Below are 18830 nucleotides of genomic sequence, written 5' to 3'. Positions count from 1 at the left end.
ACTCGTGGGTGGAAGAAGAGCCCTGGCGCAGTAGCTGATCTGAGACAGAGAGCGCTCTGGTAGCCGAGCCATACACCTCCTTAAAGTGGTTAGTGAAATCTTCATAGAAGTTAATTATGACATTTTTGGCGTTCCATATTGCTCTCGCCCATAACAGAGCGCGGCCGGAAAAGGAGGGAAATCAGAAAGGCTAACTTGGAACGCTCGGTGGGAAACTTCTGCGGCTGCATTTCGGTATACAGCGCCATCTGGAGGAGAAAGCCACCACACTCAGCCAAATCACCTGCGTAAGTAGAAGGCATGGCCATGGGACTGGCAGAGGCAGATTGAGGGACAGGAGCTGGCATCAACGAAGCCCGAAGGGTGGTGACCAGCTCCTCCAGGATATCAGTGGGTGAGGAAGGCCAGGGATCCATGGAAGTGTCGGTGTAGGTCCGGTCTTCAGTCCTAAACACAGGCGGAAACAACAGGTGAGGGAAACAACAGGATGATTTATTGAACAGAGGATGTAGATCATGCGGAGAGACTAGCAGTTAAGGAATCTGGAGAGAGAAACAGTTCAGATGGGTCTTAGCTGTAAACTGATCTGAGTCCTTTCTTTGCAGGAACAACGGAGAGCGGGAATCGGGATCAAACCAGGAACGAAGACGGGGAAACGCAGGAGAATCTAGAAGGTAAGTAGCACAGGTAAGTATAGCTGGGTCTGGTGACTGTTCAAGGTCGTGAACGGTAGATCAGATTGTGAGTGTCTGTGGGAAGCGTGTATTTAAAGGGGAGCTGATGAGTGACTGCAGGTGCGGGTGATCAGAAGGCAGGTGAATGCGATATGGTGATTGTTTTGGCCGGTGACTGAGGTGGCTGTGACTGTGAATCCCTGACAGCTCCGGTAAAACTCAAGCGTATTGTTACTAAACCTCAGCCATGGCTTAATGATTCAACTCGTTTGCTCAGAAAGGCTTGCAGAAGAGCAGAGCGAAAATGGTGTAAGGATAAATTACAGGTCTCATATGAAATGTGGAGAGATTCCTTATATGTGTATCAGAGTGCTGTCAAGCCCGCCTAGTCCAAATATCTATCGGAGTTTATTGGTGACAATTTACACAGACCTAAGACCCTCTTCTCTGTTATTGATTCTGTGCCCAGTCCCCCTGTCAACATTTTTCCTGATGCTTCTGTATTACTGTGTGGACAATTCTGTACATTTTTTTGTGAGAAAACCGTGCAATTCAGATCTAACCTGCCCTTGGGGAACTCTGTTCAACCTGAGAAATCAAGCGGTCCAATGCTGTGGAACGATTTTCACTGTTTCCTTTGAATCCTGTAAAGGCATTGTTGAACGTCCAAGATCAACTTCATCTTCTCAAGATATCATTCCATCTAGATTTCTAAAACAGACTTTCAACACTGTTGGACATGATCTTTTAACTATTTTTAACACTAGTCTAATTACTGGGGTTATTCCCAACTGTCTAAAAACAGCTACAATAACTCCATTATTAAAGAGGCCCAATCTTGATTCTTCTAATTTTAATAACTTTAGGCCTATATCAAACTTGCCATTTCTTTCCAAGATTCTTGAGAAAATTGTGATGACCCAGCTGCAGTCCCATTTGATGTCAAATAATATTCTTGAAAAATTCCAATCGGGTTTTAAGTCTCAACACTGTACAGAAACTGCACTTTTAAAAGTTGTAAATGATATTTTATCAGAATGATAGTCAGGATGATAGTCAGCTGTATTTTTTTCTTTGCAGCATAAAAGTAAAGAATTCTTAAGACCTGTTGAATTGTCTAAATGAATTACAAATATGGTTAAAGCAGAATCTATTAGTGTTAAACGAGAACAAAACTGAAATCATTTTGTTTGGTCAAAGTCATATGAAGACTACGCCCTTCATTTTGGTCATCTCTCTTCCTACTTTACGCCCTGAGCTAAAAATCTTGGTGTTCTTTTTGATTGCAACCTGGGTTTTGAGAAACAAATTAGTGCAGTGGTCAAATCAAGTTTCTTCCACTAATGGCATTTATCAAAATTCAGATCTTTACTTTCTGTAAAACAGTTTGAACAGATTATTCATTTGTTTGTTCTATCTTATTTAGATTACTGTAATTCACTATATTATGGTATAAGTCACTCTTCTATAATGCGTTTACAGATGGTCCAAAATGCTGCTGCAAGATTGATTACAGGCAGACGAAGGTTCAACCACATTTTGCCCATTCTTATTTCACTAAACTCGTTACCAGTCAAATCTAGAATTATTTTAACAATTTTAACTTTTGTTTTTAAATCTCTGCAAAATCAAGCCCCATCATATATCTCCGAAGCAATCTCTACTTATAAACCAAATAGGTCCCTAAGATCTAGTAATCTTGGTCTCCTCTCTGTTCCTAGATCTAGGTTCTATTACAGAGGTGATCGAGCCTTCGCTGTTGCTGGTCCTAGTCTTTGGAACAAATTACCAGCTTCTATTAGAGCTGCGCCCTCTTTGCCTGTATTTAAATGCCGGCTTAAAAAACATCTTCTGTCAGTAACTTTTAGTTAGCCATGTCAATTGTATTGTTATGTTGTGTTTTGATGTCTCTTATTTGTTTTATTTTAGCTGTATTGTATAGCACTTTGGATCAACCGGTAGTTGTGTGAAAGTGCTTTATAAAGAAAGAAAGAAAGAAAGATTATTCAAAATCAGCAAAAACTGGATTTACAGATAGAGCTTGCTTCAGTCCATCACAGGAAGGAAAGTGCAGAGAAGGCAGAACCAGCAGAGAAGGCAAAGCTAGAATACCACACGGAATAAGCAGAGGAGCCATAGAATTGGGTGGAAAAAATTGAGAAGCAGTCTAAAAACAATGTGATCTATGCATGAAGACAATAATCCAATTGTTGATCTTAAACATGACAGCTTTGTATCACAAGACAACACAGCAACGCACAGCTAACAGAAGAACTAAGCAGCACAGGTACATCGGACAATATTTGGACTCAAACGTGTCACAACGAGCTAGAACAGGAAGAGAAAACTAGAAAATAAAAAAATACCATGATTAGTCATGACAGCGTCACATAACTTCCGAAGTTACTATACTGTTATGATTCCCTGATGTTTTTAACTGTATACGGTTGTGTAGTCACTGTGAATTGTCATGACTTTCTAGTCTGTCACATGATTAAATTGGTGATTGATTTTGTCTCGTAGTGTGTCGGCACGAGTTCCAACCTGGTCACCTCTCTGTTTCCAATATTGAAACAAGCTACGGAGAAGAACAAACCTCTTTTGGCAGTGAAGTACCTGATGAAAGCCAAAGTGTGGATCAGTGACATTGTAGCACAAGTGGATGGCATAGTGAAGAGGTGAAAATATTAGTAATATCTTATAGGAACATGCACCAACTTCATTCAAAGGGGAAACACATGGGTGATTTTATAATTGCAGGTAATTTAATGTCCAAAATCGTCTTTTTTTTTTTTTTTTTGTCTTGTTTGTACCGATGGTGATTATTTTTAAGTATTAAAATAATTTGCAATTCAGGGTCATGAATCACAAGATGTTTTGGGTAATAACAATAATATATTTTTTGTAAAAAGTGTCAAGATATATAGGTATAGATCATATAGAAATTATGTGTGTAAAGTTACTGTTTGAGCATGAAAAAAGAACACAAGGGAGGTCTTCTCTACATTAGTTAGCACTCTTCTTTTTGATTCATTTAGAAACCAAACACTGCTGTATTGATCAGAGATGCACAACAGTTCCTGTAGAACTGATTTAGACCCTACTCTGAAGTAGGAGGTAATTTAGTTCCCCCAAATGGAGTTCCTAGAACTAAAACCGTTCCCATTTCCTGCAGTGCGAACACGCCAAAAACAGGGAACTTGGTTATAGGAACTATGAAAAGGCTACTCCAGTGTTAAAGTGCCTACTGAACTGTTGTATAGAATTACATTTCTGCATAATAATATGTCCTCTTTAAGAAAATTGGGTTACACTTTAGAATACTGTTTCTTACTTACTGCATAATTATTCATTAACACTTAACTACTGTTAACTACTAAGGAAGATGTGTTAACAAATCAGTATGTAATAAAATTTTATGATTGTGTTAAGTAACAGTTAGCTAATCAATAACTAATTTATTCTGTCATACCTCCTGAAGAACTACTATTAATTATCTACTAGTTAAGGTTCAAGAAAAATAACTGAAATAACTACTACTGAACAGTTATACACAAAGAGTCACAATAATAATCAGGTTGTGGCCCATAAATCAAGTACAGATACCCCAATAAAATATTACTCCAGTAAAATTATAAGTAGGCCTATTCATATTCAAAATTACTTGAGTAAAAGTTAACTACACTTTCCCGCACAAGTAATTAATTCTTTATTAATTACTAAAGGTTTCACTATATTTTCACTTTAGAATAAGCCTACTGTTTCAGGTTCTAAATAAGTCCTGCAGAATTATTTGATGATTATTTTATTAATTACTAATGGGTTCCCTATCTTTTCGCTTTAGAATACTGTTTCAGGTTCCTAAGTAATTCCTGCAGAATTATCTGATAATTCTTTATTAATTACTAAAGGTTTCACTATATTTTCACGGTTACACTTTATTTTGAAAGTACACTTTTGACATTCTACTAACTATAAGTAACTTTGTAACTACATGTCAACTAATTCTCATTAATTTGCAACTACATGTCTACTACTTCTCAATAGGGTACGTTTAGGGTTAGTAGAATAAGTTGACATATACTTGCAAAGTTTCTCATAGTCAGTATGTTGTATGTTGTGGACCCATCAAAATAAAGTGTTAGAAGATATTAAACAGACAGTCTACTTATACTCTAATGACTGCTAGTTGACGTAGTTGCAAAGTTACTTACTGTTAGTAGAATGTCTAAAGTGGACTATCGAAATAAAGTTTTACCATTTTCACTTTAAAATAGGCCTACTGTTTCAGGTTCAAAATAAGTACTGCATAATTATATGATAGTTCTTTATTAATTACTAATTGGTTACCTGTATTTTCACTTTGACTCAGTCCTTGCCTTACATACAGGAATTGAATTAATGGTAATATGCTATTTGCCGAGGAGGCACACATACAGTACTGTATATAAAATATAAAAACTAAGGTAAGTTATCACATGGCACTGGAGTTGTGGTGGGGTTCCTATTGGAAGATGATTTCTTACCAAACACACTCACAAAACAATTCACTACGAAGGCAAACCTTTATAAAATGTATTGCATTTATTAATATTGCATTTTCATACTACTTTTTAATGAATAATTACCTGTTAGTTCTTCAGTAATTCAAGAATTCTTCAAGAAACAGTATTCTAAAGTGTTACCGAAAATTGTTCAGTGTCTTGTCTTGTGCAAATGCAATCCGGACCACATCGCTTTATTCAATTATTTATTAAAAAAGCTGTATTCTTCAGGTATGATCAACTGAACCAAAGTGTGAAAACATGCACCAGTGACGTGTATCAAGAACAAAAAGGGAAATCTGATGAGATGAAGGGTCTGGAGGATGCTCTGGCCAAGCTCAAAATGGATATGGAAAGAGTAGTCAACAAAATGCAGATGAAGGAGAAACAAATTCAAAAAACAACTGACGAGCTGAACGACTTCATCAGAAGATTTCAGGAAGAACATAGCCACTGGACTAAGAAGTTCCTTGACTTTTTTAGAGGCTATCCAGATGTTATGAAGGAGCCTAATGCCATCGCTCTGAATATAAAACTGAAACAACTCGACTCTGAGAAGAGCCTTCTGCGAAATGAAGAGTGGAACATCAAAATCAAGCTGACTGATCTTCAGCAGCAGCTGGCCAATTATAAAATACGAATGGGTGAGTGTCTCTCTGTGATTTTATTGTTACAAACATACAGTAAATGCATCTGCATGCATGTTATGCTCTTGACACGTTCTTCACAATGATCTCTCATAAATCATTCCAGGTGAGATCCCCGATCCTGACAACCTGAAGGAAATCCAGCAGTGTCTTTCTCGAATCCAACAAATTCTGATTGATCTGAAAAAGTTTTGGGAGAAGGTGGATGCTATTCTGCACACGCTGAAAGATAAAACCTTTGCTGGGGAGGAAATCATTGACATGGAGGACATGAAGTATGACTTTATAAAGTCCATTGACGATGCAGGAAATGTAAGTTAGACGTTGAGCAAATGTTCCTGATGTAATTTGATTATACCTTTCATGAACTCTCTGAGTTCTCACTTTCAGTTCCTATTTTGTTTTACGTTTATCCATAATATAATCTGATTAATAGTGTACGGCTGATGCTATATTTTCCAGAATCCAAAGCAAAGAGTTTTGTAATCTCAAGCAAGATGCTAGTGTCTGATCAGTGAACGTTATTACCATCTTAACTAGAATCAGACGAGGATGCCGTGTGACTTTAAATTCCGTGTGACAGGGAAAAAAAAGATAAAAATAAATAAATGCACAGTTGTGCATAGCATGTTTGTTATTCTAGACAAATCAGAAAGGAGCTCTTAAAGTACCGGCTGGTTCTGGTCAGAAATGACCAAGGAGACAAACAGTATGGTAGTGTTATGTAACATTATCTACTTTTATTTTATTTGCATGTTTATTTCTCTTCTATGCCATTAATTTGCATATGCAAATTAGCATATTTATATAACCTCAAGATTGAAAATCTACACTTCTGTAAATTAAATACAGGACAAACTAGGAAATTGTCATGTATTGGGTCAGATTAAAACACAACATAACTATCAAGTCAGATCAAGTCATTACAGTTGATTACTACAGTGTTGTGGTTAAATCTTTGGAGACACATGGATGACTTTAATGTTATCTTTACAACCATTCTTGGCTTTGAAAGTTGTAGTTTCATAGGCTGAATTAACATTGAACAAACTCTTTAAAATCATCATGAAAAAATAGATTTTTTGTTTTTTAGATTTTTTTTCTCCATGTATCATTGCAGTGTTTTTTTATCCACTTTTTATGATTTTATTTTATTTACATATTAATTTATCTTCTTTGCCATTAATTTGCATGTGCAAATGAGCACATTTATATAACCTCAAGACTGTGAAAATCTACACTTCTGTAAATTAGATACAAAACAAACTGTAGGAATTTGTCATGTATTGGGTCAGATTAAAACACATGACTATCAAGTCAGATCAAGTCATGTTGTGGCAGTATTGCCCAGTACATGGCTATAATGTCCTTTTTAGGCCCCTGTTTTGTTACTTCTACATTTTATCACAAGTTGTGCACTTTAATATTCATTTATATTTTACACTTTATTTTGACTAGTAGCCTAGTAACAGAATATTTTTATTCTGGAATTCATTTTCTGCAGTAATGCCATTTTATGCCTAAGGCCCATTATCCCACGGTCTTATACAAAGATTCTGCTACATAAAAACTACAGTAAGCATCTACACATTTGGGAGAGATTGCTGAAATATGATGAGAATACATAGGAAAAATACATGACTTCAAAAAGGTGACAATAATGGCCAGATTTACTGAATCTAGATATCACATTTAATAAATTTAGAATTGATTCAATTATTCCATTATTTCTGTAACATATTCAAAATTTAAGAAAAACGTATATATTAATATGTTTCATTGTTCTTGTGTGTTTTCAAAAACATTTAATGAAAAATGTTTCTGTTGTTGTGCTTGAATAATATATACTGATAGAATGATGTCTCATATTTAGCCAATGAGGACACTCTCCCTGTTTGAGAGACAGACTGTCATCGACCAATCAGGGTTCCTCGTTGTTGTTCATACATGCAAACAAAGGTTGTTTGAGTTAAAAAAAACTCAATACAACAAATTCATTTGGGAATGATTTTTATTTCATAATGTGAAGTACAGTTAAAATGTTTTATTTATTTTATTGTGATTGCCTTATATTTCTTTACATTGATTGCGTGTAATAAATAATTTGTATTACTCTAAGATAAACGTTCTGGGATGTAGTAAGGTTTTACAGGCTAACTGTACATTTTGGAGGCACTGGCATAGACATTTCTACTGCTTCTGAGTTATTTAGTAATAGAAACCATAGGTGAATTTCCAGCCTAATTCTCAATCTATCAGCTGTGGGACATCAGGCTCCTGTGTGCCAACTGAATGAACAAATACCAACAGGAGGGGTTATTTTCCATCAAAAGGCATTGGCTTTATAAAATTGAGGTTAAATCTTTGGAGACACGTGGATGACTTTAATGATATCTTTACAACCATTCTTGGCTTTGAAAGCTGTAGTTGCATAGTTTACATTGAATTAACCCTTTAAAATCTTCATGAAGATTTCATGAACCCCCCCCCCCACACACACAAGTATCATTTCAGTTATTATTATTATTATTATTATCTATCAGTGCAGCTTATTATTGAAGTTGAAACTAGTGAAATTATGTCCATATATTTAATAAAATATATTTTAGTACATGTGATTAATGGTGGCATGCGTTCTATCTTTCAGTACTGGAAGAGATTTGGTATGTGCTGTCAGAGAGTTCAAGGCGCCTTCAGCGTTCAGTCTAGAGATGCATATAAATTCCTGGAGATCAATCCGTCTTCGCTTTCTGAGGAGGAGAGGAACCGGCAGTATTTGTCTATCACGGAGAAGCTGAAGAAAATCAATCCAGATCCGCCAGCACTGTGTGACACCCAGGAATGATGCTTCCTGGATGCTGCTTACACAAATCAATGCATACAGCTTCTCGTAATTTTCATAATGCTTTGTAATCTTTACAACTGCTCTTGAACATGTTTAATTACAATATACATGTTCTTTAAGTTGATGTTAGGAATATTATTTAGATCAGTTTATGGCTATCTCTTTCAAAATCGCTTTGCATTTTTATTATGCTATGTACAGATCTTGTGGTCAGCTCACATGATTAATGTCTATGTCACACAATAAAGAAAAAAGACATGAAACATTTTATTGTAGCCAAATCCTTAAAAAAGCCATTTCTAATGCTTCAGTGTTCAATACATCAGGGATCATTACAGTTCTGCTTCCATCCATAAATCATGTTAATAGCGGAGACAATATGTTGATACCTTCTCTAGAACACAAAAGAAATTAAAATGCAGAAGAAATTGTGGAATTATTTTTAACTGTAATGCAATATAAACATAACCCTTGTCTAAACAAATTTACTACATTTAGTGTTAATCAGAAAATTAAAGCCATTTTGTAATAAACCAAGAATTATTTGGAGATGCAAGGAACGTACTGTATTGTGTAGGTCACATGCTATGCTAATTAGGCTCTGTGGTGTTATGAACCAATTAGTTTTGAAGACGCCTCAAATGATGGTTTATAAAAAATTGTAGACAAGCAATTCCCGCACACTATCGTAACTTGCAAAAAAGTAATATTTATTAACACAACGTTTCGGTCACACGACCTTCATCAGGAGTATATAAATGTTCAAATTCATCTCTTTTAAGATGAATTAATTGTTACAGATGGAGCTTCGTTAAGTGGTCATGTGTTCATCTTAAAAGAGATGAATTTGAACATTTGTATACTCCTGATGAAGGTCGTGTGACCGAAACGTTGTGTTAATAAATATTACTTTTTTGCAAGTTACGATAGTGTGCGGGAATTGCTTGTCTGTTGAGGCGATCCACCTGGTTGGTCCTTTGTCCTACGCACCTATTACTTGCAGGTGTGCGATGGAGTTTGATCACTATAAAAAATTGTAAAAAACAAGTAAAATAATTTGAATGCAAACCTAGGAGCATGAAGGTTGTGTATTGTCTATCAGCTAATGAGATTAAGAAATGCAACTGAATTATAATAGCCCTGTCAAGGCTGTAGGCTGTCCTAAATATTTGTGTGTGTGTGTGTGTGTGTGTGTGTGTAAATATTGCAGTGGTAAATTCATTATTTTAAGAGTTTAACCTTAAATAATTTACCAGTTTAACAGCATTAGCTTTCTATCATCCAGTTTCAGCTCCAAGTTACCTAGATTAGAAAATTAGTATTATATATTAATATTACTATTATTAATTCTGCAATACTTGTGCCAGCTTCAATTATATTGTATCAAGATTAATGCTCACAATTAGTGTAAGATAAGACCAAACATTAAAATGCAAAAATATCATACTATATTATTATAATTTATTATTACTATTACTAATTTTCATCTACTCCTATTTCTGTATTTGTTTTTGGGTTTGAAGAAAGGCACAATTAACTAATAATATGATTTATCAGTACTGTATGTTTGTGGGTCATTATTGTATTTGAAATGCCAATCACTACCAATTTATTTTGCATTTAAAATTTTACATTGCTGACAGGTTAAGAAAAACTTTTACACCTCTGCTTTATATGAGACATTAATATTTATTGTTTTTATTCATCAATTATTAGTCTTTATTCTACCATTTCAATAAAAATGTATAGGGTACGCTCAGGGTTTGAAATTAATACCCGACAACCCGCCAAATGCGGGTAAAAGTCAGCTGTGGCGGGTAACGCTGTCAAATCACTAGCCAATTTGGCAGGTTACTTTTCATAGGTTATGTTCACTCATTAATTTCTTGGGGAAGTTCATGCAAGCAAAATCTGCGCAGGTTTAGTGTAAATACTGAACTCGTGAGACATCGTGGCATTATCGAGTATATTGCAAAAACCAAACAAAACACATTTACAGAGTGCACTATGTGATGAAGTCTGGTTAGACTAACTAGTGCGCGTGCGCATTTAGAGTGCGTTCTTTCACTGAATTCAGTCTATTAATATGCATTAAGAATGATCACAAATTCAAGATAAGGGGGTAGAAATTTATATATTTATATCAATTCATATAGTTAATCAATATCACACGATATCGTAAACTCAGAGATGTGGATACATAACGGCAATTCAATTACCACACGACCTTGGTGTTTAAACAGTAGGTAATTCGGCCAGGGATTTTTATGGGGGGTGGTGAGGAAAAACACTGACGTCCTGGATTTGACGGCAATTAAATCATCAACTACCCCCTGTATATGGTGAAAATCACTTACGTCCCCCTGAGAAACAATTACCGTCCGAACTGGGCTTTAGTGAGCACTTCTCCTTTGCTGAGATAATCCATTCACCTCACAGGTGTGGCATATCAAGATGCTGATTAGACAGCATGATTATTGCACAGGTGTGCCTTAGGCTGGCCACAATAAAAGGCCACTCTAAAATGTGCAGTTTTATCACACAGCACAATGCCACAGATGTTGCAAGGTTTGAGGGAGCGTACAACTGCCATGCTGACTGCAGGAATGTCCACCAGAGCTGTTGCCCGTGAATTGAATGTTCATTTCTCTACCATAAGCCGTCTCCAAAGGCGTTTCAGAGAATTTGGCAGTACATCCAACCGGCCTCACAACCGCACACCACGTGTAACCACACCAACCCAGGACCTCCACATCCAGCATCTTCACCTCCAATATCGTCTGAGACCAGCCACCCGGAAAGCTGCTGCAACAATCGGTTTGCATAACAAAATAATTTCTGCACAAACTGTCAGAAACCGCCTCAGGGAAGCTCATCTGCATGCTTGTCGTCCTCATCAGGGTCTCAACCTGACTGCAGTTCGTCGTCGTAACCGACTTGAGTGGGCAAATGCTCACATTCGATGGTGTCTCCCACTTTGGAGAGATGTTCTCTTCACGGATGAATCCTGGTTCCCTATCTGTCGGTCACTACCAGTTATGTCGTGACGACATAGGGATTTACTTGGAAGCCCCAACCATCTCTGACTAAAGAGAAAACGCCAATGAAATTGGCTAGTGGATTTTGCATACCTGAGCCACTCCCCGTACATACGAGTATAAAAGGGCGACAGGTGCATCCACTCATCAGATTTTTGCTTCGGAGCCAAGTGGATGAAGACGGTTGTGCGATTCTCCACAAAGCCTCATCTTTGTTTTGTTCCTGGTTGGCGTCACGGTGCAAACAGCGGAGTCCCTTCACCAGCGATTCCCCTGGGCACTTCAACTGAAAGAGCAAATTCTAAAAGAGCAAAATCACGGACGATCGCGTCTTTTTCAAGATGCCGTTTCGTCCGTGTCCTCTTGGTTGCGGTCGTTTTCTGTCCGCGGATGACGGACACGATCGTTGTCTTCAGTGTCTGGGTCTCCAGCACGCTGAAGCTGCGTTCGTGGATGACTCATGCGCCTGTTGTGGGCGTATGAGCATGACGTCGCTGCGATCTCGCCTTTCCTTTTTGAAAGGATTGGCACCCTCTGCCGCCACCTGCCCCGGTCTCTCTGGCTCGAGCAGAGGACCGCCGGTTGGCGCTCTGGGAGATCTGAGGGTCACAGTAAGAGCCTCTCCGCCGGGTACGTCCCCACGGACCTCTTACTCCTCACGCAGCGAATGTCCCGTCTGGTTCCCGGGTGATTTCGATGGTTCGTCCCACGGGACGCCCAGCATTTCATTCGGTGCACCACCCGAGGATAGGATGTCGATCGCAGCATCGGGGGACGGGTTTACGTCCTCTGAGGATGAAGGTGCACAGGGGCTGCCCCCTTCGGGTGTGGTCGCCACCCCTGCACCGGACCCAGAGTTGACGGCCATGCTTGCCCGGGCAGCCGTGAGCATCGGGCTGGAGGTCAACAGACCGCCCAGTCCCGAGCCCTCGCGGCTGGATGATTGGTTTCTCGGAGTGGGGCGCGGCTCACAACCGCGATCTACTCCAGTGCCTTTCTTCCCGGAGGTGCATGAGGAGCTGACGAAGTCGTGGATGGCCCCTTTCACGGCCAGAAGCCGCTCGTCTGCCTCCTCCGTCCTCACTACCCTCGATGGCGGGGCTGCCAGGGGGTACGTGGGCATTCCCCAGGTGGAGAGAGCGGTCGCGAAACGCCGCCACTTGGAGGAATCGCCCGCGTCTCCCGTCCAAAGCCTGTAAGCTGACGGCTCTGCCCTGCATGCCATGGCTATCCTGCAGGTACACCAAGCCAAGGCACTCAAACAAATGCACGAGGGTAGTTCCGAACCGGGGTTGATGCAGGAGCTGCGCACGGCGACTGACTTCGCTCTACGAGCGACGAAAGTCACGGCGCGGTCCCTCGGGAAGGCGATGTCTACCATGGTGGTCCAAGAGTGCCATCTCTGGCTCAACCTGGCGGAGATGAAGGATGTCGACAAAGCACGCTTTCTTGACGCTCCCATCTCCCCGGTTGGGCTGCTCACCTGCAACAGCTGCCCCCGAGCCCAGGCCTCAGTCTGCTCGTCGCCGTGGGCGCCCCCCTGCGTCCTCTAGAGCTGCTCCGCCCCGTGCCAAATCAACACTGGGACCTTTGGGACCCAGGGAGTTCGGTAAGGATGCTTCAGAACGCGCTGCCTTCTGTATCATCCAGCCATACTCCTCTGCACTGCACCACCACAGGCACGTCGATTGTGCCGTTGGAGCCCCTTGCACGACGTCTGGAAGCGTGGCTTGCGCTGCCCAGCTTGTCTCGGTGGCTCACGCGTACAATTCGACTCGGCTATGCGATTCAGTTCGCCAGCCGACCTCACAAGTTCAGCGGCGTTCTCGAGACCTCAGTGGTAGCTCGGAACGCTCCTGTCTTGCGCGAGGAGATTGCTGTCCTCCTGGCAAAGGATGCAATCGAGCCGGTCCATCCAGTCGAGATGAGGCAGGGGTTTTACAGCCCTTACTTCATCGTACCCAAGAAAGGCGGTGGTCTTGAACCGAGTCTTGAACCGGGGCCTGCACAGGCTCCCGTTCAAGATGTTGACGTACAGGCGTATGATCAGGTGCATTCAGCCCCAGGATTGGTTCGCAGCGATCGACCTGAAGGATGCTTACTTTCATGTTTCGATCCTACGGTTTGCGTTTGAAGGTCGGGCATGGCAGTACAAGGTCCTCCCCTTCGGGCTCTCCCTGTCTCCCCGTGTCTTCACGAAGGTCGTAGAAGGTGCCCTTGCCCCGCTACGGGAAGTGGGCGTCAGGATCCTCAACTACCTCGACGACTGGCTCATTCTGGCCCAGTCCCGAGAGCAGTTGTGCGATCACAGGGAGCGGGAGTTATGGCACCTCAGCCAGTTGGGGCTTCGGGTCAACTGGGAAAAGAGCAAGCTCTCCCCTGTGCAGAGAATCTCTTTTCTCGGTGTGGAGTTAGACTCGGTGAGTATGACGGCGCGCCTCACGGACGAGCGCGCCCAGTCAGTGCTGAACTGCCTGAGTTCCTTCAGAGGCAGGACTGTGGTGCCACTGAAACAGTTTCAGAGGCTCCTGGGGCATATGGCATCCGCAGCTGCGGTCACGGCGCTCGGATTGCTTCATATGAGACCACTTCAGCACTGGTTGCACTCCCGAGTCCCGAGGTGGGCATGGCGCCGCGGTTCACTTCGGGTGAGTATCACACACGAGTGTCGCCGCTCCTTCAGCCCCTGGACGGACCTTGCTTTTCTACGGGCCGGGGTGCCCTTAGAACAAGTGTCCCGGCATGTTGTTGTCACAACAGATGCCTCCAGCACGGGCTGGGGCGCTACATGCAACGGGCAGGCAGCCTCGGGGCTCTGGACAGGGCCTCGACTGCTTTGGCATATCAATTGCCTGGAGCTGTTGGCAGTGCATCTGACCTTGCGGCAGTTTCGGCCACTGCTGCTAGGCAAGCATGTGTTGGTCCGTACGGACAACACTGCGGCTGTGTCGTACATCAACCGGCTGGGAGGTGTACGATCACGCCGCATGTCACAGCTCGCCCGCCATCTCCTCCTCTGGAGTCACACGCAGCTCAGGTCGCTGCGCGCTGTCCACATTCCGGGGGAGCTCAATTGTGCGGCCGATGCGCTCTCACGACAGCTCACTTTTCCCGGAGAGTGGCGACTCCATCCTGAGACGATCCGGCTGATCTGGAGTCGATTCGAGGAAGCTTAGGTAGACCTGTTTGCTTCCCGCGAGTCCTCCCACTGCCAGCTATATTTCTCCCTGACCGAGGGGCCCCTCGGCACGGACGCACTGGCACACAGCTGGCCTCGGGCTTTACGCAAGTATGCATTTCCCCCAGTGAGCCTGCTCGCACAGACACTGTGCAAGGTCAGGGAGGACGAGGAGCAGGTCCTGTTGGTCGCGCCGTATTGGCCCACCCGGACCTGGTTTCCGGAACTCATTCTCCTCGCGACAGCCCCTCCCTGGCGTATCCCTCTGAGGAAGGAACTCCTTTCTCAGGGGCTCGGCACCATATGGCACCCGCGTCCAGATCTGTGGAACCTCCATGTGTGGCTCCTGGACGGGACGCGGCAGACTTAAGTGGTCTACCACAGGCCGTGGTAGACACCATCACTCAGGCTAGAGCTCCTTCAGCAAGGCAAGCCTATGCTCTGAAGTGGAGTCTGTTCGCGAACTAGTGTTCTTCTCGCCGGAAAGACCCCCAAAGATGCACGATTGGAGTAGTGCTTTCTTTCGTGCAAGAAAGGTTGGAGCGTAGGCTGTCACCCTCCACCTTGAAGGCGTATGTGGCTGCTATCGCGGCCCATCACGATGCAGTGGACGGCCGGTCCGTGGGAAAGCATGATCTCATCGTGGGGTTCCTGAGGGGTGCCAGGAGGTTGAACCCGCCTAGGTCAACCCTGATGCCCTCCTGGGACCTCTCTATCGTCCTGGCGGGACTTCAGAGGGGTCCCTTTGAGCCGCTGGACTCAGTCGAGCTGAAATTCCTGTCGGCTAAGACAGCGCTCCTGACCGCGCTCACTTCCATCAAGAGGGTCGGGGACCTCCAAGCATTTTCGGTGAGTGAAGAGTGCCTTGTGTTCGGGCCGGACTATTCTCACGTTGTCCTGAGACCCCGGCCTGGATACGTGCCCAAGGTTCCCACCACGCCCTTCCGTGATCAGGTGGTGAACCTGCAAGCACTTCCTTCGGAGGAGGCAGATCCAGCCTTGGCGTTGCTGTGTCCCGTAAGAGCATTGCGCATATACGTGGACCGCACCCGGAGCTTCAGAAGCTCTGAGCAGCTCTTTGTCTGCCACGGAGGTCAGCAGAAAGGGAAGGCTGTCTCCAAGCAGAGGTTGGCCCACTGGATAGTGGATGCCATCGCCTTGGCGTACCAATCCCAAGGCGAGCCGTGCCCCCTTGGGGTGAGGGCTCACTCCACACAGAGTGTTGCCTCCTCCTATGCGTTGGCGCACGGCGCCTCTTTGGTAAACATCTGTAGAGCTGCGGGCTGGGCGACATCGAACATCTTCGCGAGATTTTACAGTCTCCGCGTGGAGCCAGTCTCTTCCCGTGTGTTGGGTAACAGGTAAGTGGCGGGAACAGTTGGCCGGTGTCACGCTTGCTGCGCCATTCCCCCTCACCCGGGGATACGAGCGCCTGTTTTCCTCCTCCAGTTCAGTTCCCCGGACGGCGAACCCTGGTGGAGACCTCCAGCACCCCCGGCAGTCAGACTGGGCGGACCAGTCTGACGCCAGGCCCAGTACTGGTGCTAGCTCGCCCGGGTCTCCGGTCAGCCCCTGTACTCGGCTAGGTGTCCGTATGGCCTGATTCCCTTCGGGTAATCCCACACGTGTATTCGTCCATGGTACGGTTTCCCTCACGGTAAACCCGTGTCTTCCCTTTGGCAGACCTCTGTCAGGCCCTGCTGGCAGCCCTCCTCCCTGGGCCTGGGTCAGTCCATATCAGTGTCTCCACATGTTACCTCCCTTCGGGTAGGATGTGGCCTCCGTAGCGCCCTTCTCCGGAAGGCTCGCTTCCCCGTCGTTACTGCCAAGCTGTAACAACAAATAGGAAAGACTTGAAGCGGTCTTTCATAGAAGGTCGAAATCCCTTCCGATTTCTTGGGGAAAGGAACAGCGGCTTGGCTATGTCCAGCAGCAATGTACTCAGTGGTCCCTGCGGGCACCAAGGTTATCAAATTTGCGCTGGGGCGATGGGAAGGTTGCGACCTTCGCATGGCATTTGTCTGTCACGCACTAGCTTGTCAACATCTGCATGCACAAGGTCGTGACGGGGTTCAGGTTGTGGCGCTTTCCATATGACCCCTATGTCGTCACGACATAACTCGTAGTGACCGACAGATAGGGAACGTCTCGGTTACGTACGTAACCCTCGTTCCCTGATGGAGGGAACGGAGACGTTATGTCCCCATGCCACAATCTTGAACCATTGCTGGTTGCCGAGGACTCGTTCTTGGCTCCTCAGCGGGTAAAACCTGATGAGTGGATGCACCTGTCGCCCTTTTATACCTGTATGTACGGGGAGTGGCTCAGGTATGCAAAATCCACTAGCCAATTTCATTGGCGTTTTCTCTTTAGTCAGAGATGGTTGGGGCTTCCAAGTAAATCCCTATGTCGTCACGACATAACGTCTCCGTTCCCTCCATCAGGGAACGAGGGTTACGTACGTAACCGAGACGTTTTCACTGTACAGGGCAGATGGAAGACAGCGTGTATGGTGTCGTGTGGGTGAGCGGTTTGCTGATGTCAACGTTGTGGATCGAGTGGCCCATGGTGGCGGTGGGGTTATGGTATGGGCAGGCGTATGTTATGGACAACGAACACAGGTGCATTTTATTGATGGCATTTTGAATGCACAGAGATACCGTGACGAGATCCTGAGGCCCATTGTTGTGCCATTCATCCACGACCATCACCTCATCTTGCAGCATGATTATGCACGGCCCCATGTTGCAAGGATCTGTACACAATTCCTGGAAGCTGAAAACATCCCAGTTCTTGCATGGCCAGCACACTCACCGGACATGTCACCCATTGAGCATGTTTGGGATGCTCTGGATCGCCATATACGACAGCGTGTTCCAGTTCCTGCCAATATCCAGAAACTTCGCACAGCCATTGAAGAGGAGTGGACAACATAATAAACTATGCGAAGGAGATGTGTTGCACTGCGTGAGGAAAATGTTGGTCACACCAGATACTGACTGGTTTTTGGACCCCCCCGGACCCCCCCAATACAGTAAAATTGCACATTTTAGAGTGGCCTTTTATTGTGGCCAGCCTAAGGCACACCTGTGCAATAATCATGCTGTCTAATTGATATCCCACACCTTTGAGGTGGATGGATTATCTCGGCAAAGGAGAAGTGCTCACTAACACAGATTTGTGAACAATATTTGAGAGAAATGGGTCTTTTGTGTACATAGAAAAGATCTTAGATCTTTGAGTTCAGCTCATGGAAAAATGGGGGCAAAAAAAAATGCTTTTTTATATAATTTATAATTGATATAGTTTATAATTTTGGTCAGTGTATTTATCTGTATTTATATATTCTGTGGAAGGTGTAGGACCAAGAAATGTTCGTACAATCAAAACGCTTGGTCTGAGCATTTTAATTGGCTTTCCTACCTGCCTGTCAACGTATGTATTTGCATACCCCTGTTCGCGCAGACAGGATATGTCATCAGCGCGTTCACACACGCTGTCACGAATCCTAGCCATGAACTTCCATTTGTTCACCACCAGAGGTCACCCGCTCACCACATGGACTTTCACACTACACAGCACACCAGACTACATTTCCCATCATTCATTGCACTGACGACATACACAGCTGATTACACTAATCACGCTCACAGCTGAGAATAATCACCCAATCACACACGCTTTATAAGCCTTGGACTTCCTCTCTGTCACTGCCGAGTATTGTTTATAGTATATGTAGCACACTCTCTGGCAGATTATGACTGTAAAATCATTGTAGAATTAATTTATTAAGTCAATTACTTTTCAAGCGTGCTGTGACAATGGCTGAAAACACGGCTGTAACTAATTTTGAGAAAGTTGTATTGTAGAGTCAATACACCTGTATGTTCCCTGTTATTTTTAC

The 18830-nt window shown here is 43.5% G+C and overlaps 1 protein-coding gene across 1 annotated transcript in view; it reads left to right on the top strand.

The window, feature by feature from the left end:
* The window catches only part of LOC306860215 (uncharacterized protein), a 53542-nt gene extending 44358 nt beyond the window's left edge, over window positions 1-9184 (top strand). Inside the window, exons 6-9 of the mRNA XM_079401794.1 lie at window positions 3198-3352; window positions 5450-5862; window positions 5972-6177; window positions 8513-9184. Of these exons, the coding sequence (XP_079257920.1) occupies window positions 3198-3352; window positions 5450-5862; window positions 5972-6177; window positions 8513-8710 (972 nt within the window). The 3' untranslated portion in view covers window positions 8711-9184. The remainder of the gene's footprint in view (window positions 1-3197; window positions 3353-5449; window positions 5863-5971; window positions 6178-8512) is intronic.
* The last annotated feature ends 9646 nt before the right edge of the window (window positions 9185-18830 follow it).

The sequence above is a fragment of the Barbus barbus genome (assembly GCF_936440315.1).
Source record: "Barbus barbus genome assembly, contig: SUPER_3_unloc_1, whole genome shotgun sequence".
Classification (NCBI taxonomy): Eukaryota; Metazoa; Chordata; class Actinopteri; order Cypriniformes; family Cyprinidae; genus Barbus; species Barbus barbus.
The sequence above is the reverse complement of the archived record's forward strand: the minus strand, read 5'-3'. Positions and strand labels throughout refer to the sequence as shown.